The 25,122-nt window shown below is 38.9% G+C and overlaps 1 protein-coding gene across 1 annotated transcript; it reads right to left on the reverse strand.

Annotated features, from left to right (window-relative positions):
• Positions 1-1,490: 1,490 nt before the first annotated feature.
• On the reverse strand, positions 1,491-10,110 carry LOC112696073 (DExH-box ATP-dependent RNA helicase DExH12-like). Its single transcript, XM_025748667.3, has 4 exons — positions 8,100-10,110; positions 6,882-7,271; positions 2,649-5,803; positions 1,491-1,926 (listed from the first exon to the last, which is right to left on the reverse strand). Exons 1-3 carry the CDS (start codon positions 10,056-10,058, stop codon positions 2,669-2,671), a joined length of 5,484 nt encoding a protein of 1,827 aa, XP_025604452.1. The 5' UTR covers positions 10,059-10,110; the 3' UTR covers positions 1,491-1,926; positions 2,649-2,668.
• Positions 10,111-25,122: the final 15,012 nt, after the last annotated feature.

The following is a 25,122-nucleotide window of genomic DNA, read 5'->3' on the forward strand; positions in this document are numbered from 1 at the left end:
ATTTACAAAAGAGAGATTTTTAATATTAATATTGAATTTACAACCGTGTTTTTAATAACATGTAAATTTAAATAAATGGTTTATTAAAAATCATCTATATTAATAAAAAAAATTTTAGTAGAGAAAGAGTACGTACTCCATACTCAAGAAGAATGAAAGAAGGAGAATGAGCATACAAATTGAAAATTTAACTCAAATAACACTATTATCTCACAAATAACATAATTATAATACAAACATAATATCAACTGTCTATTATCAAGATTGGAGCTATTATGGTTGGAAAAGGCTTTTCAGATGGTTAAGCATTAGGAGTTTAGTCTATAGGATTTCTAAATGAGTGGATCAGGGATATATTTATATATTACTGAATAGAATTTGTTTTTATATAAACAAAAAGTGTCAAATTATCAATTTATAATCTTAGATTAGTACTTAAAAACTTTTTACATGAAGTGAAAAATCCTTGGATCATTTTTTTTATTTGTGACATGTTTTTATATAATATATATATATATATATATATATATATATATATATATATATATATATAGGGTACAAATTAGTCGAATAGAATTGAAACTCAATTCGCATTTGCACAAGAATTCGACCCGTATTCAGCCCGACCTATAGCGAGCGAGTTGGATTGCAACTCTACCCGATCCGATTAAATACCCATAAATAGTTATATAATACATCGCCACCCCTACCTATGTAATATAAAACTTTAAGTCATCACTCATCGAACTACAAACAAATTATGTTTAACCTTATCTTCAAAAATTACTTTTTCAAAATACATGAAAAAATAAATTTTAAAAAAATATTAATATCACCATAAAAGAATTTCTAGACACAAAATTGCACATTTTAGATTATAAATAATACACGAGAGAGAATTAATCGAATTTTCTCTGAAATTCTATAAAAAAAAAAGCTAATCATGTCATAATTCATCCTAAAAAGGCTATTTTTTTTAGAAATAGATAAATATAGTGTATTATCCATTAATATAATTAGATTAAATATTTTCTATTAATGTTAAGAAAAAAAATCTGAAGATCAAATTTTATGTTAAAATTTTAAGTACACAAATTTGACCAATTTTTTAATTTAAAAAAATTCTTGTAATTTTTATCCACAATTTCATAATACACTATTGAGCTCCATAATACAGCAAAACACACTCTTATCCAATATAAAAAATAAAAGACGTCATTAAAACCCAAATCAATAAAATTGTTTTTTATTCACTTTTTTTTCCCAATACTGAAAACAGAAAATAATAACAAAAAAATAAATAAATCAAACTAAATATACCCTAATTTTCTTTAACCCCCAATGTTGGATAAGACGGTCTGCAAACATTATCATTGATATTTGATAGAACATACCTGGAGTCAATCTATATATTATGTAGACAAATAAAAGCAAAATAAGAAATTTGGCCAAAAAAACAAGTACAATAAAAGTGAACTCTCGAGTTAAAATTTCGTTGAGTAAGGACAATCATTGATATTCAAATGGTAACACATCTGTACAAACTAGAGTTAAAACTTGGAAGATTAACTGACACTAGCAGTTCTCCGAAATGACATGCATGTACAAAAATATAAGAGTTCACCTGCATTATAAAGATGGGGTAAAAATGGTCAAAAATGGAAATTCAGGTCTATCATTCTTTGGATGCAATAGCCCATAATTGACACCTTTCATTCCAAAGTTCAAAAATAATACTAAATAATCAATAAAGGGCTCAGGCGTCCAAATTTAGCATCCTATCCAAACTTCATTTCCTAGTGTTGCAACTTGTTATGGCCTGCAAAATTGTGTTCCAATAAGCAACGCTACATCTACTTCACTTCCTACTCCTGAGTCCTGAGAATGATAGTTACTCCTTTGCCGACCACTGTTTTATGCGTGTTCCTTAATCCAAAACAAAACAAAAAAAAGTGAGCTTTCACTATTACTACAAATTCCCACCAAACCAACAAGTAAAGATTAATAAAGATAAAAAAACTGTTACTATTACTACCAAAGCAGGGAAGTATTGTCATTCAAATTTGCAGCTTCACAAAACTGTTAAGGATATACAAATTTCACAAGGTTCAGAGCAAGCACGCAAAAGAATATTCAAATAAAAGGGTTCAATACGAGAGTATGACGATGACGTTTTCCTAAGGGGGATGATGACACTACTTCTATTAAATATGCCATGACCCAATAACCAAATACTCCCTTTCATTGTCTGGAAACATTGATCTTCTAAATTACCGCTCCAAATCGACAGTATTTTGACACGGTGGTAGTAATATTTTGTACATTCTCAAATAGGCAGTTTAATTGCGAAACAGAGAGAGAAGCAGTTAATACTACTACTTGTAAAACACACGCATGGCATTAGATTATCGTAGAATTTCAACACTATGTGACACATCATGACTACCGCCAAAATTTAATTTAAATAATCCAAGTGACATCCACAAACCTAATTAATCAGAACCCATCAACAAAACAAAACAACACAACACAGACATCAACTCCTGACATCTTGCAAGATATTGTTGAGAAGTGTTCTATAAAATAAGATGATCACATCAAACATTCAATTAGAAGTTTAACGTACGGCAAAAGGAAAAGAAATCTACCTCTTCATTCTCTGCTGCTATCAATCAGCAGCCCCTGCTTCTTTGACATCAATGGCAAAAGCATACTCCTGATCACAGCCCATGAATGAATCACACATGAAGTAAAGGGTATAGGATTTCTTTCCAGCATCAGCGGGAGCAGCAAACTCCAGTTTGGCTTTTAGCTTCCGCTGAAGCGAAACCCGTTTAATGGCAAGCAACAAGTTGTGTTTGGTGTCACCAACAACAAGCCACCATCCCTCCTCCTTGGATTTTGGATACCTGGGAGCATCAACAGGTCCTACTTCTGCCTGATCCCGTTCGAGAGTGACTTGTATTGTGACATCTTCCCCCGCCCGCACGTCACTGTCTATCACCTCATATGACAAATCAATATTGGGGAAACGATTACAAAATCTGGCAATATCAAACAACTGGGAATCTGGCATGCCCAACAACTCCCGCCTTTCATCATCGTCCATCTCTAATAAATCAAACACAGTTTCTATACTCTTCCCTGGGTTTTCCTGGCATTTCTTGGCCAGATCCTTAGTAAAGTGAGGAAGTTGTAATAGCATGGAGTCACGTTCCCACATTCCTTGAGTAACCATTTGACTAACTTCCATGGCAAGAAGAGCCAAGCTTAGCCAACCATTACTTGATATTACATCTACCATTGCCTGAAGCAATCTATTTGCAGAAAGAAGAACCTCCCTCTGGTCCAGTGCAAGATTTCCCCCGACAAATTGCCTAGAGAAGTGGGCCTGCAGCAAAGCATTAGCTTTAACATGTGGGTCTGTGACTCGGGGGTTTTCAAAGGAAAACCTTTGGTGATTGATTAATCTGCGAACCACCTCTTCCTCCCCAGGTCGTATTGGAAGCTGAGCATACTCAGAAGCTGAAGACAGAACCTCCAAAAGATCCTTCATTTTTGTCTTTGAAGTCAAAGATGATGAAAACCGCTCAATTGTTGTGTAACTGATGTAATAATATGAAGCAATCATACCAAGATTGAGTGGAGAAAGATCCATGTCATCCTCGATCAGAATACACTTGCTCGCTTCCAAATCACTCAATGTATTTTCCACAAGCTCTGAAAGGTGATCAGAAAGATGTCTGTGACTAACTCCTTGTAGATTGTAATAGTTGGGATTTTGTGTGAGCCGCCTGTACATGAATGTCCATGTGAGATAATCTACAGCATCTTGCTTATTCTCAATAACCCCAGCAACAATTTCAGCATTCAAGTTATCATGCAAGAAGTGATGAAGGTGGCTCTCAACAGGGAAAGCTTCATATAAAAATTTCTTGTAGTATTCTTTACGGGGTGCATGACACAAGATGACACATTTCCCAGAACTATCTACCAAAGGCCGGCTGGCATGACCCATCATCTGCAGAAGATCAGTAACAGGGTAATCTGACTGTGCATTTTCACACCCATCGTAATACTGTGTGCCCATCACAACTACCAAGTGAGCTGACAATGTCACTCCCCAACACATAGAACTACTCAAAACACACACCTGAATCCAGCCAGCTTCAAACAGTTGGGTCACGATATCATAATCCAGATTGTTTAAGCCCTCATGCAAGTATCCCACTCCTTCTTGTAAAGTGGCTTTCAACATTTTATCACTAATCTTGTCAAGAAAAGGTTTAAGCTCTTCTGGGGACCGCAATAAGAATGGCTTCTCTGTGCTGTCTGCACCCGAGTATGTAATCAGATCCACAGCTGTCGTGTGCACATGCTTCCTTGTAGGCACAAATACAAGAGCAGGTTTAGCATTCTTGGCATGCTGAACAATTGCAGCGGAAGTTGGTTTCGTCATTGCTTGCATCCTTGCCTCAAAATTGGCAATGTCTACACCTTGAATGTGTATTTCCAAAGGTAAAAGACCATGGGAAGTAGCTCCAATCCATTCTCCTAGATCCTTGGCATTTGCAAGAGAGGTAGACAAAGCCACAATACGAATCTTGTTTTCAACCTGACTAGCAATATATCTCATCCTCGAAACAATGACTTCCAAAACAGGACCACCTTGACCTCCAATTAAGTGGAGTTCATCAATGATGAAAAGACTAACCTGCTGCACATGTTTCCTCTGTTTCCAGCGGCGGGATAAAGCATCCCACTTCTCTGGGGTGCTAATGATAATCTGACCTTTCTCAAGTAGCTTCAAGTCAGTTGCAGTTTCTCCAGTCAATTGAACCACCTTCAATTCAAGACCATCTTTACCAAATTTCTTCTCCCAATCATGATACCGTTCCTTGGCAAGAGCTTCAATAGGTGCAATATAAACAACACGCATGACACTATCAGGCCCTTTCTGATGATTCCTCAAAATAGCGAATTCTGCACAGATGGTCTTACCACTTCCTGTTGGTGCAGCAACTAATACATTGTCATCAGAATTATACAGAACTGTGAATACTTGGGTCTGAATAGGATTGAAATGCTTGAAATCCCGATAAAGTGCTTCATACTTTGGATTTCTCAATGCAGTCACAGGCAGTGGTTGCAGGTCCAAGAGTTCAGTTGGGGGAGGGTACTTTTCAGGTAAGATAAGGTGCCTGAAGGAAACACGTAGAACAGTTTGTGACCCAAGCCATCTATCTGAAACAACATGGATGAAGTATTGAGGAGGAAGAGGTTCGTAGATTGGAACTGTGAAATTCAGCGTATGATCCTCATCAATAAACTGTTTTTTCAGCATAAAAATCTCATGATGAAGGATATATTCACCATCATTATCCTCAACAATCACCCAAAAGGGCTCAACATAACCATGAATTCTGTCATCCCATGCGAAATCTGGAGTTATTGTGAGTTCAACCCTCAGATCTGTCCGAGTAATAGGCTGCACATGAGCTGCAAGGTTCAGTTTTGGAAATTGATGGATATATTTATGAAGCATCCTTCCCATCTTCGGAGCACCAATGAGTTCATCTATCTCTTGTGATGATAGGTCATAATACCGCTCCCAAGCCAAATCTTTCTTCTCCAACTTCGTTAATACATCACCAGGGATACCATTGAACTGATGAAGAGGTGTTTGGACACTCCACATCCTCTTCATCACCATCTTGCACAAGTTCAGAGCCTTTTCAGCCAACTGTGCCCATCCACGTTTCAGTACAATCTCAAAAAGAGCCCGCAAAAGGCGTCCAGCACTCTGAAAGAACAAATAATAAAAATCAGTACAATACTAACAAATTACAAAAGTCAGCAAGACTGGAAAATTTGGTGTGTTTTTGCTGTGTTTTTCTGTTTTTATTTATAAGAATTTTAGAAAATTTTCAAAATTAAATTTTGGAAAACATGGAATCTGCATTTTTTGAAGTGTTCTCTAAGAAAATTTTGACAAAAACTGAGATATGAAAACATGGTGGCATGTCCCATAATTAAGCTGAACTTCTTTCTTTTTCTTTTCAACCTTCCTTTTAAATAGTACCCCCACCCAAAACCCCTTTATCACTTCACCCTCACAGCTGGGAATGTTGCCCACTTTGCAAAACTGCTTCCAAGCCTTGCTGGCACTGCCTCCTGCTCCGTTGCCGGCGCCAAACATGCCCCAAGCGACCACTGTCAAGCATTGTTGCAACAGTTTCCTTCTTCCTTTTAATATTCATATACATTAACAGTAATTTCATGAAATAGCGATTTTGAGCCTTTTTGGTATTTTTATCATTTCCTCCCTTTCAATTAATTGTAGTTGCATTCATAATGAGGTTAATTTCGTGTTAAGGAATTGATAATGGATATGAAAAGAAAAATCAGTTTGTATCCGAGTTTGCATTTTAAGGGGAAAAAAAAGATCAACATAACTGTACCAAGTTATAAAATACAGGCATGTACATTATAGGGAAAATTAAACATATTCTAATATCACAATTTCAATTTATTTTGAAGTTCATGTAAAATATTTTTTAGTTCATAATTTTTGAAAACAATGACATGTAATATGATGCATAATAAAATTAAGTTCCTTTTTTATTTATATTTCACGTTTAAATTATTTTTAAATTGATATTTACTTATTCTAAAAGTTTTAACAATTTGAAAATTGGCAAATCAAACGGATTTTCAATGTTTTCAAACTTTTAAAGACAGAAAATATAGTCAAACCAAACATGTTTCCTAGACCTTGAAAATATGAAAATAAAATCTGTTTCAGAAAATGAAAACATGTTTTCTTATTTCTTTAACCAAATTGACCATTAATATCTCAATAGAATAGAACACAGTCTAACCTGAGTTATGAAAACCATATCAGATGTTAGTGAAAGCCCTTCAAGCTTTAACTGTGAAATGTATGTTTGAAGCAAAACATTGATTTTCACACTTGGCTCTTCCAAACTCTCCTTGATGGGAATGGGAACACGGTCTAAAAGCTTTGCTAGCTCCACCTTCTCATCCTGCCTTACCGTCACATACTTGAATTCTTCACTCAGTGAGAACAATCGGCATAGCTCTATGTCTCCCATCGTAGGCTTCAAATGCTCGTTATATGTGGAGATGGTTCCATGTGTTATGTAGTAGTAACTCGCAATGCGACCCAAGTCAGTGACCTGAAAATATCCACTCTTCCTGTCATATTTCACCAAATTATTTCTATCCAAGATGGCTGCAGCTGTATGAATCTGCAAGATTTAAATCAGAGAGATTAAGATTAGCCATTAAACCAGCAAAAGACAGGAATGGGCAATACAAGAATACACATCCAAAACATCTGCATTAACATCACTCAAATTCGTCCACCATATTATCGAAAGAGAAAATACCAATTCCAGGTAAAGGAAACCAGGCAATTTTTGGTGGTGAAACAACAAATTTTTCCTCAAGTGAAAAATAGAATGGAAACCATGTGGCGTCTTTGTAATTAATTCCCGACTCACGAAATAAAAATACAAAGCATTTTCTGAAACTAAACAAACCTTAAGTTTCTCGGCCTATAATGAACTAGTAACCATTTTAAACAATTCTACACAAACCATGACTTGACAAGCATAAACATGACTAGAGAGACATTCCATACATTCACACACAAAAAACAGATTAACAATTAAAGACCCATGACAAATAAACCAGTGTTGGGTTAAAAAATAAAAATAACTAAATAAAACAAACCAAAGAAAGGCAAAGAAATCAGTTTGGTTCAGGTAAATGATGCATAACGAAACCATGAAAGCATATATTGCAGTGCAACATCAAGTTTTTCTTGGCCGATGAAGATCTAGTACCCATTAAATAATTCTACAGAAACCATGACACTGACAAGCATAAACACGACTACAAAGCCGATCCATATATATGTTGCACGCGAACGCCCACACAAACAAATGAAAAGGGAAGGGGGAAAAGGTTTTAATGAATAAACAGAAAAAGAAAGTGTCAAGTTAAAACATCTTTTTGGTTCATGTAATAATGCATTATGATACAATTAAAACTTATATTGCAGTGATACTTACCAAATCAGCTCTTCTTTCCTCCAAATTTATATCTCTTGTCAGCACATCAGGTTCTAAACCATAAAGTGAAGGATTACGCAACATGCGGACATACAAGTAAGTATATGCAAGCCAATCACAGGCTTCTCTAGCATTTTGGACAGTACCAAGAACAATTTCTGCATTCAGCTGATCAGCCAACTTGGACACAAACTGGCTCTCAATAGGAAGTTGCTGATTCATAAGTGAGAGGTAATACTGCAACTCACTATGGCTAGTAACAATTATTCCTTCACCATACGAGTCGTACTGGGGCCTTCCAGCACGACCCAGCATCTGCATCACATCAAGATGGCTCAGTTCAGTCCATGCTCCCTTATCCGGATTGTAAATCTGTGTTCCCTTAATTATCACCGTGTGAGCTGGAAGATTCACACCCCAGGCAAGGGTTGCGGTGGATACCAAAACTTGCACATGCCCATCAGCAAAGAGATCCTCAACAAGCTGACGATCTGTCCTGGTCATACCGGCATGATGAATTGCAAAACCGTACGGCAGAAGATCCTTAAGATCATTGCTCTTCACAAGGTCAGTATGAGTATGAAGAATCTCCCGACTTGCACTGTCTTCTTTAAGGAATCTACCAAGAGTATCTTTTGCAAGAGCAGTATCTCTGATGGCTTTAGCTGTTTTAGCAGTTTCTTTCCTTGAATGTACAAATATAAGAACTTGATGTTTTCCTGCCACAGCCATAACTTTCTCATAGCAAATATCATTCATCAACTGGAACCTCTGAAGTGGCTCCTTTACTGTGATTCCAACATACTGTTGAGAAAGAGGAACAGGCCTATAACTATTATCAAAATAGAACAACCCCTTCTCCAGATGAACTCGTAAAAATAGTGCCACATCTTCGTAATTAGGGAGAGTAGCAGACAAACCCACCAACCGAATATGCTCTTCTGTGGTTTCAATCTGCCTTACTGTTCTAGCAACAATGCTTTCAAGAACAGGACCTCTATTATCATGAAGAAGATGGATCTCATCAATGATAACTAGTTTCACAAGTTGTGGGTAAGTAGGATCTCCTGACTTCCGAGTGATAATATCCCACTTCTCAGGTGTTGTTACAATAATTTGAGTCTCCTCTATCTGTTGTGGGGTTAGCGATTGATCTCCACTGAGCTCCCTAACTTTAACATCATAACTCTGCAGCCGATTGGATAAATTCCCAACAACCTCAGCTACAAGGGCTTTCATAGGTGCAACATAAACAATTTTGTATGCACTATGATCAGTTGAACCATCATCTGGATTTCTATGCAGGGCAATCTGATGGAGAATTGTGAGGACCGCCACATTAGTTTTACCAGCCCCAGTTGGAGCACAAAGAAGAAGATTGTCAGGCTTGAAAAGAGCAGTCTCGTAAACCTGGCTCTGAACCCTATTCAACTGTGTCATTCCTTTAAAGGCTGGTTGTGCCCAGTCCGGCATAGAAGATATCTTAACAAGCTTCTCATTCTCCTTAAGTGGTTTAGCCTTCAAAGCCGGCACATGAATTTCTTCATAAGACCCATCTGGAAGGTCACACTTCTTTTTTGCCATAAACAAACCACCTTGTGCAAAAGCAAGGTTATCTAGATCAAGCATCTGACGCTGACCTTTCAACCATCCACTCTCTGCATCTCTATCAGCAAGCCCCCTCCTGCTCCTCTCACTGTCCCTGTCCCCATCACAGCCGGTATCATCCCTCAACCGACGTGCCTCTTCCCTTATACTCTTCTCCAAGTTCTTCTTCTGCCTCTCCTTCGCAGAGGCCCTTGTTGCATGCAACTGCTCCAACATAGGCTGCAAATCTGTCCCCTTCATTTCCTCCTCAATCTTCTCTCTTTCCTCCTGCTTGAACCGTGCTCGAGTTGGCACGTACTCGTACTGCTTGAACGGTGGGTGTGCCTCGGCACCACCACCAAGGTGCGACATTTTTCTCTACTCTCTTTAAATCCAAGTTAAAAAAAGGACAAAAACCCTAACCCTGCAAAATCAAAATTGAAAGCAAAAATGGATCAGAAAAGTATTGGATACAACCAATTGAAACAAAACCAGCAACATAAGAAAGACAATAAGATTGGGGCAATCGAAAGAAGAAAAAGTAACAATAAATGTGTCCGACCTTGGAAATGGTAGCCTTGTTGGAGAGACGAAATAGACTGGGGACTTTGGAAGATTAGATATTTGGGGCAGGTAAGTGAATTGAGAATGGGTGGTACCCTAGTGTTAATCACGAATAAGATGCTGTTTATTTTGATAGCACGATGCATGGTATGTTGAAACTTGGAACCCAAGACACAACCTGTATTATTGTGGTAGGTAAAAAAATCTTCTAAAGTGTGAGAAAAAAAGATTAGATGAATTAAGAATTTGTCGATACTATCTTTTATTTTTTAATAAATTTTAATTACTAAATTAATTTTTAAAATTTTATTTTGTTAGATAAATTAGTCCCACATATCATATTGCTTGATTATAAAAAAATTTGTCTAAAAATTTTAAAAATTGATATATTTCTATTAAATAATAACAAACTAATTTGCTCGTACATAGAAAATATTTTATTTATTATGTGTAAAACAAAATTATATTATTAAACATAAATCCAATAGTAAAAATTTTTGTCTTATATAAATTTAATCTATTCCAATTAAAAAAATATATCTACTCAAGAAAAAACACAAATAATAATAATAATAATTAATTTTGTAGCTTATTAGTTATTAGTATATCCAAAGTCAAACCTTATTTCTCAAATATAAATAAAACTATTAGCAATCATTAATTATAAAAATTTTAATATTTGTTTATTTTTGAAACATATAAAATTTATAAATTTAGATTAAATAAGATAATAAAAAATTATGTGTAACAAAATCATGATAAATATTTACAGATATTAGTTATAAATTTATAAATATTATTAAGTTTATTTATTTTCAATAATATTTAATTTAAAATAAAAATAAAAATTTATATTCAAAATACTCTTTATCTTTTTTGTATAATTTTAGTGAATAAAAAATATTTTTTTTAGTTTTATATTAAATTTCTTAAATTATCTTTAATTTTGTTATATTTTTAAAACTAGCATTTGACCCATGCAAATTTCACAGGACCACAAAATTCTTTTTTATCATGAAAATTTGTATTCTTCGAAAAAATTTACCAGTTAATTTAGTTGTATAGATTAGTATTCTTTTATTTTCTCCATTTTTATTTGCTTGTTTAAAATTATTAGGCCTTGATGGAGATTAGAAACCGTCTTTATATAGCATTGTTACTTTTATAATTATATTTTGTTATTATAAAATATAAACAGTCTTTAAAATATTTAATTTATAAATTAAAATATTAAAGCAATTATTTAAATAATAATATATAATTTAAAATTTTATTTTTTAAGTTTCATATAAAGTATTGTTACGGTGGGTAATCGGAGATTAATGGGCTGGATGGCGTTGGTTGGCCCAAACGTATGAAGGAGGAGGCTTCAAGTGGATCTGCAACTCGGGAACCTCCGTCCGACTTGTGTGTGTGAAAGAATGGGGGGTGGTACCTGCAAAGACACTCCGATGCTTAAGTCAGCAAAGGATTAAGCAGGTTTTTGAATGTATTGGAACTTAGAGATACCTGAGGGGTGTCAGTATATTTATAATGGTGAACCAATAACCATCGTTGGAGTAGTGCCACCTTTTTAGGGTGTTAACCTCCCATTATCTTAGGGAGGTTAGGATATGGCTCTTGGAAGTGGTTAGAGAGATTCTAGGGGCAGTTACTCATTTGAATGAGTGTTTATCTGCCAGCTAACCCTCGTGCCCGACTTCTTTAGAGCAAGTCGTGGTGAGAACCGACTTCATAGGACGAAGGTTGGTATTGGGTGAGGCTCAATCCGTGGGATTAGGCCTTTTGTTTGGACTTGGGCCTTTACTGTTGGGCCAGGGTATGAACAGTGCCCCTACTCGAGCCCAATTTTCTTTTCAAGATTTGGGTTCGAGTATTCTACTTGGGGTCGTAGCCGACTTGTAGGAAGACCGACGTGATGGTCTGAAACCGACGTGACTTTTCGTAGCCTTTTGGTTCTGACAGTTACGTCTAATCAAGCGTCGTGTCCGTTAGGGATGTGCGTAGGGATTGATGGTCTTGGTAACGGTGCATTCTCATTAATGACTGCCCCGCTTTTACCATTGTGCCCCTAACGTGCTTATAAATACTTTCCCTCTCTTTCATTGTTTCGTTTCTGCGATTTTTCAAATCTCCTCTTCATTGGTTTGTGCTGCACTCTTGTGTTCCGAAGACTTTCGCTTCTTCCAACCTTCATTTTCAGATAAAGGTTAGCTTTTTCTTCTTCTGTAACATGCCTTATATTTGCATGCTTTTATTTTGTAGATAAGTAGGTTGGTTTGTAGATTTCGGTTTGGTTCCGTATTCCCTCCTTTTAGAGACCGTGTTTTTGATTTTTCTTTTCTTTTTCCCTTGTAGGTTTTTGTTATCTTTTTAAGAAAAAGAAATGGCTTCCGTAGATGTTCTTTCTCAGTGGGTTGACGTCACGGTCCTAGGGGAGGAACCCTTGGTCGATACTGAGTTTATCACCCACCTTCGTACTTGCCACAGAATTTGTACTTCTGAGGAGGACGAGCCGAAGTATGAGTTGGTAGTCCCGGGTCCAGAAGACCGGGTTTGCTTTGGGAGGGCCAATGAGGCGGCCCCTCATTTTTTCTTTATGTATGAGTGTATGATCACCCGTTTGGGTGTTTTTCTTCCTTTTTCAGACTTTGAGATGTCTGTTTTGCATCACTGCCAAGTTGCCCCTACCCAACTTCACCCCAACTCTTGAGATTTTTTGAAAATTTATCAATTTATTAGCCGGGCTTTGGAGTTCCCGACCTCTCTGAGGATTTTTTTTCTATCTCTTTCATATGACCAAACCCTTCAGTGGGCTAAACAATAAGCAACAGTGGGTGTCTTTCTGGGCCATACAGGGTCGGAGAGTTTTCACCCTTTTTGACGAATCCTTCCATGACTTTAAAAATTATTTTTTCAAAGTGCAAGCTGTAGAGGGTCACCACCCCTTTTTTCTGGATGATAATTCTTCTCCTCGCTTTTCTCTATACTGGCTGGAGGCCTCCCCTTGCGAGAAATATGGTCTTGACGACCTGGATGAAGTAGAAGCGGCCATTGTGGGGTTCCTCTGAGAAGTGTGGGGGAGGGCCCCATATTTGGACACTAAAAAGTTTCTCCAGGGGTTTCCGACCTTTGTCCAGGCACAGCTAGGTAGCTTTTACTTGTTTGTTAGATTTTCGACTTGTCCGACTGATCTTTCCGACTTGTCTAATCTATTAGCTATTGTTTCTTTTCAGAGATGGCGAAGACAAATGCTCAGGAGTCTTACCAGAGAGTCCGGGAGGCCAAAGCAAGGTCTCGCGCCAGGACTGGTGGCGTCAAGGCGGTTATCTCTCCTCCTCCTCCTCGGAACGTTGGGACTCCTTCCCAGCCCATCGTGATTTCTTCTTCGGCTTCCTCTCAGATGCCCCCCTCCGCTCGACCTTCTGAGCCAGAGAAGAAGAAGCGCAAGACCTTAGAGTCCGGCTCTTCTGGTGAGGTTAAGGCGGATGCTCTTGCATTCATCCGAAAGAACATCTACCCCCATGCTCATATAAGTATGGATGATGTTTCTGTTCGGCACTACCTTACCACTCTGGTTGAGGAGAGTCTCAAGGCGGCGGGGGTTTGCAGCAAACTCTTGGATATTTTTGAGAAGACTCCTCTCAGCTCTTTAGGGATGACCTCGAGGGTCGAGGAGCTGGAAGGAAGGCTTCTTATATATCAGGAGCACGAGAGGGAGTTGAAGGAGGAGGTCGCCAAGCTGAAGGAGGAGAGAGATAACCTCCGGGAGAGGGAGAGGAAGTTGCAAGCCCAATGCAACATAGAGGTGGACTTGAAGAAAACAGCGCAGGCCAGCTACCAAAGTTTATTTGATGATCTTGTGTCTGTGAAGAATGATCTGCTGAATTCTTGGAAGGCCTATACCGAGTTGGAGGACTCTATTGCTGATGGTGCCGAGGAGGCTTGGAGAATCTTTAAGGAGCAGGTCGGAATCATCGCTCCTGACTTGGATCTTTCTCCTTTGGATCCTGACAAAGTTGTTATCGACGGTGCCATAGTGGATCCCCCTACTCCCGTGATCGTTTCCGAGTCAGAATTAAAGATTCGGGGGCAGAGGATTATTGAGTCCCCTCCTCGCTCGAAGGACGCTTCGGGTTCTTCCCAGGTTTCTCTGACTTCCTCTTCATCTCCTATGGATGCCTCTCTTCCCGGTCCTGGTGGCGCTCCTTCTGACTCTGGTGGTGGTGATCCGTCTACTCCTCTTCAGAAAAAGTAATTTGTTGGCTATTTGGGGGCCCGGCCTGTGGATCCCCCCTTTTTTAAACTCTTTATTTGTTTTTGGTGGTGTTTGAACAATTTACTTTTGGCCTTTTAAGCATTGTTGTCAAACTCGCGAGTTAACTCGTAAACTCGTACGAGTTTACGAGTTTAGGTAGTGGAATCGAGTTGACTCGGATATCAACTCGATCTTGAGTAAACTCGGGTAGACTCGGCTAGACTCGGTCAAACTCGGTCAAACTCGCGATTCCATGGCCGAGTTAGCGAGTTTGCTTTGTGCCCAATGTTTTTGGCCCAAAATGGCCCAATAAAAAACATTTTCCTTTTAGGGTTTCAAAACACAGACTCACTCATTCATTGCACCATTTTTCACTTGAGTCCCAACTCTCACTCTCTCATTGTGTCACGCTGCCGCCTTTTGTCGCGATGTCGCCGTTCATTGTGCTGTCGCTGTTCATTGTTGTTCTCCATCGTTCGTCTATTTCTCCTACCTCTGCTCTTCTTCACGCCATCATCCTTGGTCTCTATTGCTCTTTTGCTCTTCTTTGCTTTGTGCTTGTATCGTCCGCAACTCTACCGCGCTGCCACTGTTCCTCAGTTCGTCATGCCGTCATCTAAACTCTCAAGTTTTTAACTTTCTAGCTCTCTACTTTGCTTCATGCCACCAAGCCGTCCATCTCTGCTCTACATGACGTCTTTGCTCTCTCTGTTTCATGCTATCATTGTTCTCAATCGTAATTGGTTGCCTGGACTTTGTTCTCCTCATCTGAATCGCTGTATTCAAGTATTTTTTTAAATATTATTTAAAATTTTTATAGATTATAATTCATTCATTTAGATATTACAATCTTTTTAATCACTCTGTATTATCATTGGTTCATGATTGTAGTCTTGTAGACTAAGATTTAGTAATTTGATTATTTAGTAATTTTATTGCTTTAAATTTTTTCAGAAAGATTGGGATTTTGGCATATAAATTTTACAAGCTTTTCTAATCACTTTGTATTGCTTTAATTTTATTGCACTTGATTTTATAGATTACTTGAATAGGATTTATTAATTTTAGTATTTGATATTATTGATTTAGTAATTTGAGTGTTTGTCATAGAAGACGAAGATGTCGAAGGATTTTAGATTTAGTTTATTAGAATATTTAATTGTTGATTTGTTGTATTTAAATGTGTATTCAAAATTACCAATTATAATTTGTTCTACTATTTTAGTATATTTTGTATTTTAATGTTAAAATTGTTAATTTTAAATGTCTAAATTTGATAAAATATATATAAAATTTTAAAGAATTCATAGCTAATAAACTCGTCCGAGTCTACGAGTTAACTCGCGAGTCGAGTCTAAGTCAACTCCGCGAGTTTACTTAGACTCGCGAGTTTGACAACCTTGCTTTTAAGGCCGTAAACAAAACACTAAAAATACCCTTTTTTTAATAAGGGTTTAAGTTAGAAAATAAATACCCTTTTTGGATAAGGGTTTAAGTTACCTTATGCGTGCATGCTTTTCTGTTTTTGATATTTTAGGAAGTCTTTTCGACCTTTTCCCAAAAACCTTTTATTCGACTTGTCTGTTCTTCTGAGCTTTTTTCGCTTTAAGAACCTAGGACAGTCTTTTCAATAGTTTTTCGATCTCTTTTTTCCACTATTCCTTTATGCTCAACTTTGTGGTTTATTGAGCTTTTATGTCTTAGGTTATTTTTGCGATGCGTTTTTCTTCTACTCGGTTCTTCATTCCGATTTACGGGTCAAAGTGTTTCTGAGCTTTTCTACACGAGTTTTCATTTCGACTTATGAGTCGGATTGTCTCTGAGTTTCTTACGATCAACTTATATAACCTCTTTACACCGACTTGTACCTCGTCGTTTTATCTTGACGACCATCTAGGTCGGTTCATGGGATTTTCACGTTTTGTCAAGCTTAAGTCAGTGCGTTTCGTAGAAAGAAAGAGAAAACAAAAAAAGAATTTATAAGAGATATTTGTAAGATGAAAAAGATCTTTATTAATTGGGGGAGGTACTTTATTGCTACTAAGGGTTTTTGACAATCTATTTTCCTTAGCCCCTACTATGATGCCTCGTTAAAAACCCATCTCCAGAAAAAACCCTTTGATTTTGGAAAAAAATCGTGAAGTTGGGAAAAGAGTACATCAGGGAGTAGAGTTCGCTTTTAACTGTAGTACCTTTTCATATTACAAGCATGCCACGACCTCGGTAACTCGGTGCCGTTCAGGTCGGTCACTTTATAATAACCTTTTCCTAAGACCTCATTGACTTTGTATGGTCCCTTCCAATTTGCAGTGAGCTTTCCTTCCCCTGATTTGTTGACTCCAATGTCGTTTCTGATCAAGAGCAAGTCACTTGGGGTGAATGCTCTTCGAATGACTTTTTTGTTGTATCTTGTAGTCATTCTTTGTTTCAGCGCTGCTTCTCTTATCTGGGCTTGTTCTCGTACTTCGGAGAGCAGGTCGAGCTCTTCTTTGTGCCCTTGTATATTCCCGATCTCATCGTGGAGAGTCACCATTGGGCTTTGTTCATTGATTTCTATTGGTATCATGGCTTCTATGCCATAGACCAGTCGGAAGGGCGTTTCTCCAGTGGCGGATTGGGGGGTTGTCCTGTAAGCCCATAGCACTTGTGGGAGCTCTTCAGCCCAGGCTCCTTTTGCATCTTGTAACCTTTTCTTTAGCCCTGCCAGTATGACTTTGTTGGCTGCCTCGGCTTGCCCATTGGCTTGCGGGTGCTCCACCGAGGTGAACTGGTGTTTGATTTTCATACTGGCTACTAGGCTTCTAAAGGTAGAGTCGGTGAACTGGGTCCCATTATCTGTGGTAATGGAATAAGGTATCCCATACCTTGTGATGATATTTTTGTAGGGGAACTTCTGATTTATTTGAGCAGTGATGGTGGCCAATGGTTCTGCTTCTATCCACTTTGTGAAGTAATCTATTCCCACTATCAGGTATTTGACTTGTCCTGGCGCCTGGGGAAAAGGACCTAACAATCCATTCCCCATTTTGCAAAGGGCCATGGAGAAGTGATACTGATGAGCTCCTCCGGGGGAGCCACATGGAAATTTGCATGCATCTGGCATGGTTGCCACTTTTTCACAAATTCTGTGGCATCTTTCTACAAGGTCGGCCAGTAGAATCCATCTCGGATTACTTTCCTGGCTAGTGACCTTGCTCCGAGATGGTTTCTGCAGATCCCACTATGAACTTCTTCTAATACCTCGGTGGTTCTTGAGGTCGGTACGCACTTTAACAATGGTGTTGATATCCCCCTTCTGTAGAGAATATTTCTCACCAAAGTATAATGTTGTGCTTCCCTCCGGATTTTCTTGGCTTCTTTTTCCTCTTTGGGAAGGATGTCGAATTTCATGTATTCGACCAAGGGGTTTATCCATCCGAGGTTTAATCCGGTTACCTCAAGGACCTCTTGTTTGTCTTCTGCTTTTACTACGGAGGGCTCCTGAAGAGTTTCCTGGATCAGGCTTCTGTTATTCCCTCCTGGCTTGGTACTTGCTAACTTGGATAGGGCGTCTGCTCTGCTGTTTAGATCCCGAGTTATGTGTTTGACCTCGGTTTCTGCAAAGCACCCAAGGTGTTCCAGAGTTTTTTCCAAGTACCTCTTCATATTTGGGTCCTTTGCCTGATATTCTCCACTTATTTGGGAGGTCACCACTTGTGAGTCGCTGTATATCATCACCTTTGTAGCACCGACTTCTTCTGCCAGCTTCAATCCAGCAATCAAGGCTTCATACTCTGCCTGATTATTTGAAGCTGGGAATTTAAATTTTAGGGAAACCTCTATCTGGGTTCCTCTTTTATCTACCAATATTATGCCTGCACCGCTTCTTGTTTTGTTGGAGGATCCATCTACATAGAGTTCCCATGTAGTTGATTTTTCCTCCTGGTCCCCTGCGTATTCTGCAACGAAGTCAGCGAGGCATTGGGCTTTAATCGCCGTCCGAGTTTCATATCTTAAGTCGAACTCGGAGAGCTTTATTGCTCATTGAACCATTCTCCCTGCAACATCCGTCTTTTAGAGGATTTGCTTCATGGGTTGGTTCGTACGGACTTTTATTGTGTGAGCTTGAAAGTAAGACCGTAGCCTTCGTGAGGCTACCACTAAGGAGTAGGCAAACTTCTCTAGTTTGTGGTACCTTAGCTCAGGGCCTTGTAGAACTTTACTGATGAAATATACTGGATGTTGGCCGACCTCGTCTTCTCTTATCAGGGCTGATGAGACAGCCTTGTCTGCTACAAATAAGTATAGGACGAGGTCTTTTCCAGCTACGGGTCGGGTCAGAATAGGAGGTTGGCTTAAGAACTTTTTGAACTCCTGGAATGCCTCCTCGCATTCAGGGTCCATTCGAACTGACATCCCTTTCTCAATAAGGAGAACAGTGGAAGGGATTTTAGTGCTGATCCTGCCAAGAATCTGGAGAGGGCTGCAAGTCGGCCATTCAGCTGCTGGACCTCTCTCAAACAAGTCGGACTTTTCATCTCCAGGATAGCTTTACACTTATCGAGATTGGATTCGATCCCTCTTTGTGTTAGCATAAACCCTAGAAATTTCCCTGCCTCCACCGCGAAGGCGCACTTTGCGGGATTTAGTCTCATCCCGTGCAGCCTTATGGTGTCAAAGGCTTGTGAAAGGTCTGACAAGAGGTCGACTTCTTTCTTTGTCTTTACCAACATGTCGTCGACGTATACTTCCATTAGGCTCCCAAGGTGAGAGGCAAACACCTTATTCATCGACCTCTGGTATGTGGCCCCTGCGTTTTTCAATCCAAATGGCATGACCACGTAACAGAAATTAGCTCGGGGCGTGATGAATGATGTCTTCTCCTGGTCTGGCTCATACATCGGGATTTGGTTATATCCCGAGTAGGCGTTCATGAACGACAAGTATTGATACCCCGAGCTGGAGTCTACTAGGGTATCAATGCTCGACAGCGAATAAGGGTCCTTGGGACATGCCCTATTTAGGTCGGTATAATCGACACACATTCTCCATTTGCCATTTTGTTTTTTGACTAGCACTACATTAGCTAGCCATGTTGGGTACTTGACTTCTCTGATGAAGCCAGCTTCTAGGAGCGCCTGTACTTGCTCTTCTACTACCAGGGCTCGTTCTGGGCCGAGCTTGTGTCTTCTTTGTTGTATAGGTTGGGACCCTGGGTAGACCGAGAGCTTGTGGGACATGAGCTCGGGGTCTATTCCAGGCATGTCGGAGGCCTTCCAGGCAAAGAGGTCGGAGTTGTCTCTTAGGAGCTTAGTCAATCCTTGTTTTAGTGTTTCCCCTAGGTTGGCTCCTATGTGAGTATTTTTTTCCTTCCTCTTTGCCGACCTGTATCTCCTCGATTTTTCCTCCCGGCTCTGGTCGTAGCTCTTCTCTGGCCCTTGCACCACCGAGCTCTATTATGTGAACTTCTCTGCCTTTTCCTCTCAGATTTAGGCTTTCATTATAGCATTTCCTTGCCAATTTTTGATCTCCCCTTATCGTTGCTATCCCCTCTGAAGTCGGGAATTTCATACAAATGTGGGGAGTGGATACCACCGCTCCGAGTCGATTAAGGGTAGCTCTGCCGATTAAAGCATTATATGCTGACCCCACATCGATGACTATGAAGTCTATACTTAGAGTCTTTGATTTTTCCCCTTTTCCAAAGGTGGTGTGGAGGGGCAAAAATCCCAGTGGCTTTATTGGCGTGTCGCCTAATCCGTACAAGGTGTCGGGGTAGGCTCTTAACTCTTTCTCATCCAACCCTAGTTTGTCAAAAGCGGGCTTAAAAAGGATGTCCGCTGAGCTTCCTTGGTCTACTAGGGTTCTGTGGAGGTGGGCATTTGCCAGGATCATGGTTATTACCACTGGATCATCGTGTCCAGGGATTATTCCTTACCCATCTTCTTTTGTGAATGAAATGGTAGGGAGGTCGGATGACTCCTCTCCGACCTGGTAAACTCTTTTGAGATGTCTTTCGCGAGAGGATTTGGTGAGTCCCCCTCCCGCGAATCCCCCTGAGATCATATGGACATGTCTCTCCGGAGTCTGCGGTGGTGGGTCTCTTCTATCCATATCATCTCGCTTTCTTTTTCCATGACTGTCTGACCTTTCTATGAGATACCTGTCAAGCCGACCTTCTCTAGCCAGCTTATCTATCACATTTTTAAGGTCGTAGCAGTCGTTTGTGGAGTGACCATATATTTTATGGTACTCACAGTAGTCGTTGCGGCTCCCCCCTTTTTTATTTTTAATGGGTCTAGGGGGCGGCAGCCTTTCAGTATTACAAATCTCTTTGTATACATCCACTATAGAAACTTTCAGAGGAGTATAAGAGTGGTATTTTCTTGGCCTCTCGAGACCGAGTTCTTCCTTTTTCTTGGTTTCCCTCTCCCTCTCTTTTGTTGAGGGAGGGTGCCCAGGTCGCCAACTCAGGTCTCTCAGCTTAGCATTTTCCTCCATATTGATGTACTTTTCAGCTCTTTCCTGTACATCACTTAGAGAGACGGGGTGTCTTTTAGATATGGACTATGAGAAGGGACCTTCTCTAAGTCCATTGACTAACCCATTATGACTGTCTCTATGGACAGGTTTTGAATCTCTAAACATGCTTTGTTGAACCTTTCCATATAGGCTCGTAGGGATTCTCCGACCTCCTGCTTTATTCCCAGGAGGCTCGGCGCATGTTTCACCTTGTCTTTCTGGATAGAGAACCTCATCAAAAACTTCCTCGAGAGGTCTTCAAAACTGGTGACCGACCTTGGAGGGAGGCTGTCGAACCACTTCATCGCTGCTTTCGATAGGGTAGTCGGAAAAGCTTTGCATCGCGTAGCGTCAGAAGCATCAGCTAGGTACATCCGACTTTTGAAATTGCTTAAGTGATGCTTCGGATCCGTGGTTCCATCGTAGAGGTCCATATCGAGGCTTTTGAAGTTCCTCGGAACTTTTGCCCTCATTATGTCCTCACTGAAAGGATCCTCCCCTCCTAGGGACGGTTCTTCTTGCTCGTCACGGGAGTTCCGACCTTTGAGGGAGGATTCTAACTTTAAGAGTTCTCTTTCTAACTCTTTTCGTCGTTCCATCTCCTCTTTTAGGTTCTTTTCAGTCTCCTTTTGTCGCTCCCGTTCTTGTTTTAACTGTTCCAGGTGACTGTGGACTAATCCCATGAGTTCAGTTGCATGGGAGGGTCCCTCTTTCTCTGATTCGCGCCCTTCTGAAGAGTTCACCTTCGGATTTTTTACTCCGGAGGTACCTTCCCTGTGTTGATCATTGGTTCCCTGGTGGAGGGTCAAGTCTGCATCATTATTACCTGTGTCCAGATTCTCTTGTTCAGAATCTGACTCCACATGACCCTCTTCGGGGGATATGTCCGCCATCACTGGTTGATCTCTCGGGTCCCCGGCAACGGCGCCAATGTTACGGTGGGTAACCGGAGATTAATGGGCTGGATGGCGCTGGTTGGCCCAAACGTATGAAGGAGGAGGCTTCAAGTGGATCTACAACTCGGGAACCTCCGTCCGACTTGTGTGTGTGAAAGAATGGGGGGTGGTACCTGCAAAGACACTCTGATGCTTAAGTCAGCAAAGGATTAAGCTGGTTTTTGAATGTATTGGAACTTAGAGATACCTGAGGGGTGTCAGTGTATTTATAATGGTGAACCAATAACCACCGTTGGAGTAGTGCCACCTTTTTAGGGTGTTAACCGTCCCATTATCTTAGGGAGGTTAGGATATGGCTCTTGGAAGTGGTTAGAGAGATTCTAGGGACAGTTACTCATTTGAATGAGTGTTTATCTGCCAGCTAACCCTCGTGCCCGACTTCTTTAGAGCAAGTCGTGATGAGAACCGACTTCGTAGGACGAAGGTTGGTATTGGGTGAGGCTCAATCCGTGGGATTAGGCCTTTTCTTTGGACCTAGACCTTTACTATTGGGTCAGGGTATGAACAAGTATATTTTTTATTTTTAAAATTTGTTAAAAATTCTAAGAACAGCTAATTTTAATGTCTCAATTTTATATCAAAAATCTTTAAATCTAAATCTATCCTTAACAGCTAATTTTTTAAAAAATTTTATAACTAATTTAATAATAATTTTATAAAAACAACTTTTAACACAATTAAATTAGACATAATTATCATGTATTATTCTTGAATTGGTCCTAATTTTTTAAAAAAATTTTAGAACAAAATTAGACAAAATAAAATTTAAAAGTATTTTTAAAAATTTTAGTAAATTTTAGGATAAAAAATATACTTTATCTTTTTAAAAGGTTACTCCGACACAAGTTGGATTACAAATCTTAGTGATAACAAATTCACTTCAAGATGGATTTTCACCATAGGTAGTGGAGCAATAAGTTGGGTCTCAAAGAAACAAACATGTAAAGCCGCACGTAAAGATGCGGAATGGTTAAGAAATTTGTTATATGATATAAAATTGTGGCTGATAGCGAATCAACCATGTCTCGAGCATATAATAAAGTTTATAATGGAAAGTCTAGACATATAAGTTTGAGACATGAGTTTGTGAGGCAACTAATAAATGATGATGTAATTACCATCACTTATGTAAGATCTCAAAGAAATTTAGCAGACCCTTTGACTAAAGGTTTGTCAAGGGATAAAATCAAAGAGATTACTGCTAAAATGGGATTAAAAGCTATTATTACTAAACAATAAAAACCCAACTTTATTCTAGTAGACCACTAGTTTCCAGGTTTAATGGGTAATAACAAGTTATTTAGTAACTGAAATACTAAGGTATAGGATTTAGTGCTATTTACACTAAATTAGGAAGGTGAGTTAAAACTCTTAATGAAATGATAATATTATTTATCAAAAGATTCCACCTATATGAATATAAGAGTGGTGCCGCTCTAATCGAGAATTTTAGAGATTTTATTCTTGTAAATATTCATGAAATCAGGATGAGTACAAGGCCATATAAGTGCTTAAAATTATAAACTCTTGAACTTGGATAGTATAAGTAATGTGTATGATTTTTGGTACTAGTATATGGAGTATAGGTTTAATCGATTAGACATCTATTATTTCGTTATAACTTTAAAATTTACACTAAAAGAATATTTAATCTTAGTGACATATTCTTTATACATATACTTATAGTATATGACATTTAAATTTTGTAAATAGCGAGGGATTGAAAGGTATTTACAAATTTGATTAATTAATATTATTAATATTATTGATATTATTATTAATATTATTATTAATATTAAAAAACAGTTACTAACCGTTTAATACCATTTGGTTGAAGGGACACAACCTGGATTGTGTATGTTCAAAACATTCTGTCTATTGGCTAAAGAGACCCAACTCTTTAAAAAAATTGTGTATATTCAAAATATTATATTTATTGGCAATAAAAAGACATAACTATTTGTGTACCTAACTAATCATAATTGCTACGTGTAATATGTATAAATAGGTTCTTGTCCACTATTTCAAATACAAGTACGTACAATTTATTCAACTATTAAGATATTTTCTTTGTTCAAAAGAGTTGAGAATTTCTTACTATTACTAATTAAGAAATTTTTAGGTTTCATTGTATCCTGAGAGTATTGTTATCAACCATATAGCAACTAAGTATGGAGACAAATATATCTCTAAAAAAAGCGATCTAATCGTGCCTTAAAACCAAAACACAATAAAAAACTGTCATTTTCTCATACTAATATACCAAACATCCTCGGCTAAAGTCCCAAATGTCGACGGATCATAAGCTGAAGCCTGCATCATTTCAATCAAACAATTTAACAAAACAAGATTGACATCAATCAATTGTACTAAGGAAAGATCAACTGAAAAGGTATATGATTATACATACAGGATATCCAGGTAACGATGATACATCAGATTGGTGAGGACAAAACTTCAATTTCAAGCTGACAATCTCATTGTTTATCATATATAGTGGTGTATTGTTCTGACAAGTCAATTGTGCAAGATGCCTTCTTAGACTGAAAACTCAGTAGAAACAACCAATTTAAAGCATCACTTAAGGCGCCCAAGGCAAGGAGATGGCCTTGGATGGTGGTGAAATTGCAGAAGAGAGCAATGTAGGTGCAGAGGGCTGCCAAGTTGAAGAGAATAGAGGCCTCCTCCAAATGGATGTTATGCTGAGATGAGGCCTATTGCGGGTTGATGGCACTGTACCAAACGAAGATAGGAGGGTTGGGTGAGGTATTCATAGGGAAGAAAGGCTCAATCATGCAAAGGCATTTGAAATAACGGATGAGGCAGTCACGGCGAGAGGGTAGAGAAAGGTCATCACGCAGCATCTCATTGCGCAATTTGTGTAGCATTTTGAGAAGGCCTTCTACTCTCTTTGCCACGCTCTCAGAGTATTTGAGGACAAAATAATTGCGCAGGGGATCATAGAGATTCAAGGGCTCACTCTTTTTCAAAGGAAGGAATGCAAGAATATGTGAAAACGGTGAAGAAGACATCGAAGATGAGAGGATTGCCGAATTTGTTGGAGGAGGAGGCATGTCCCATGGGTAAGCCACCAGCTTTCCATCCTTGACAATCTTGAAAGGATTGTACTCGGAGAGGATGAGGTCAACGTATATTT

The sequence above is a fragment of the Arachis hypogaea genome, chromosome 6 (genome assembly GCF_003086295.3).
Source record: "Arachis hypogaea cultivar Tifrunner chromosome 6, arahy.Tifrunner.gnm2.J5K5, whole genome shotgun sequence".
In the NCBI taxonomy this organism is placed as follows: Eukaryota; Viridiplantae; Streptophyta; class Magnoliopsida; order Fabales; family Fabaceae; genus Arachis; species Arachis hypogaea.

Coding starts and splice junctions, on each gene's coding strand:
- LOC112696073 (XM_025748667.3), bottom strand. CDS start 10,058: ATGTCGCACCTTGGTGGTGGTGCCGAGGCACACCCACCGTTCAAGCAG. Junction 7,272..8,099: donor AGGAAAGAAGAGCTGATTTG/GTAAGTATCACT, acceptor TAAATCTTGCAG/ATTCATACAGCTGCAGCCAT. Junction 5,804..6,881: donor ATATGGTTTTCATAACTCAG/GTTAGACTGTGT, acceptor TTGTTCTTTCAG/AGTGCTGGACGCCTTTTGCG.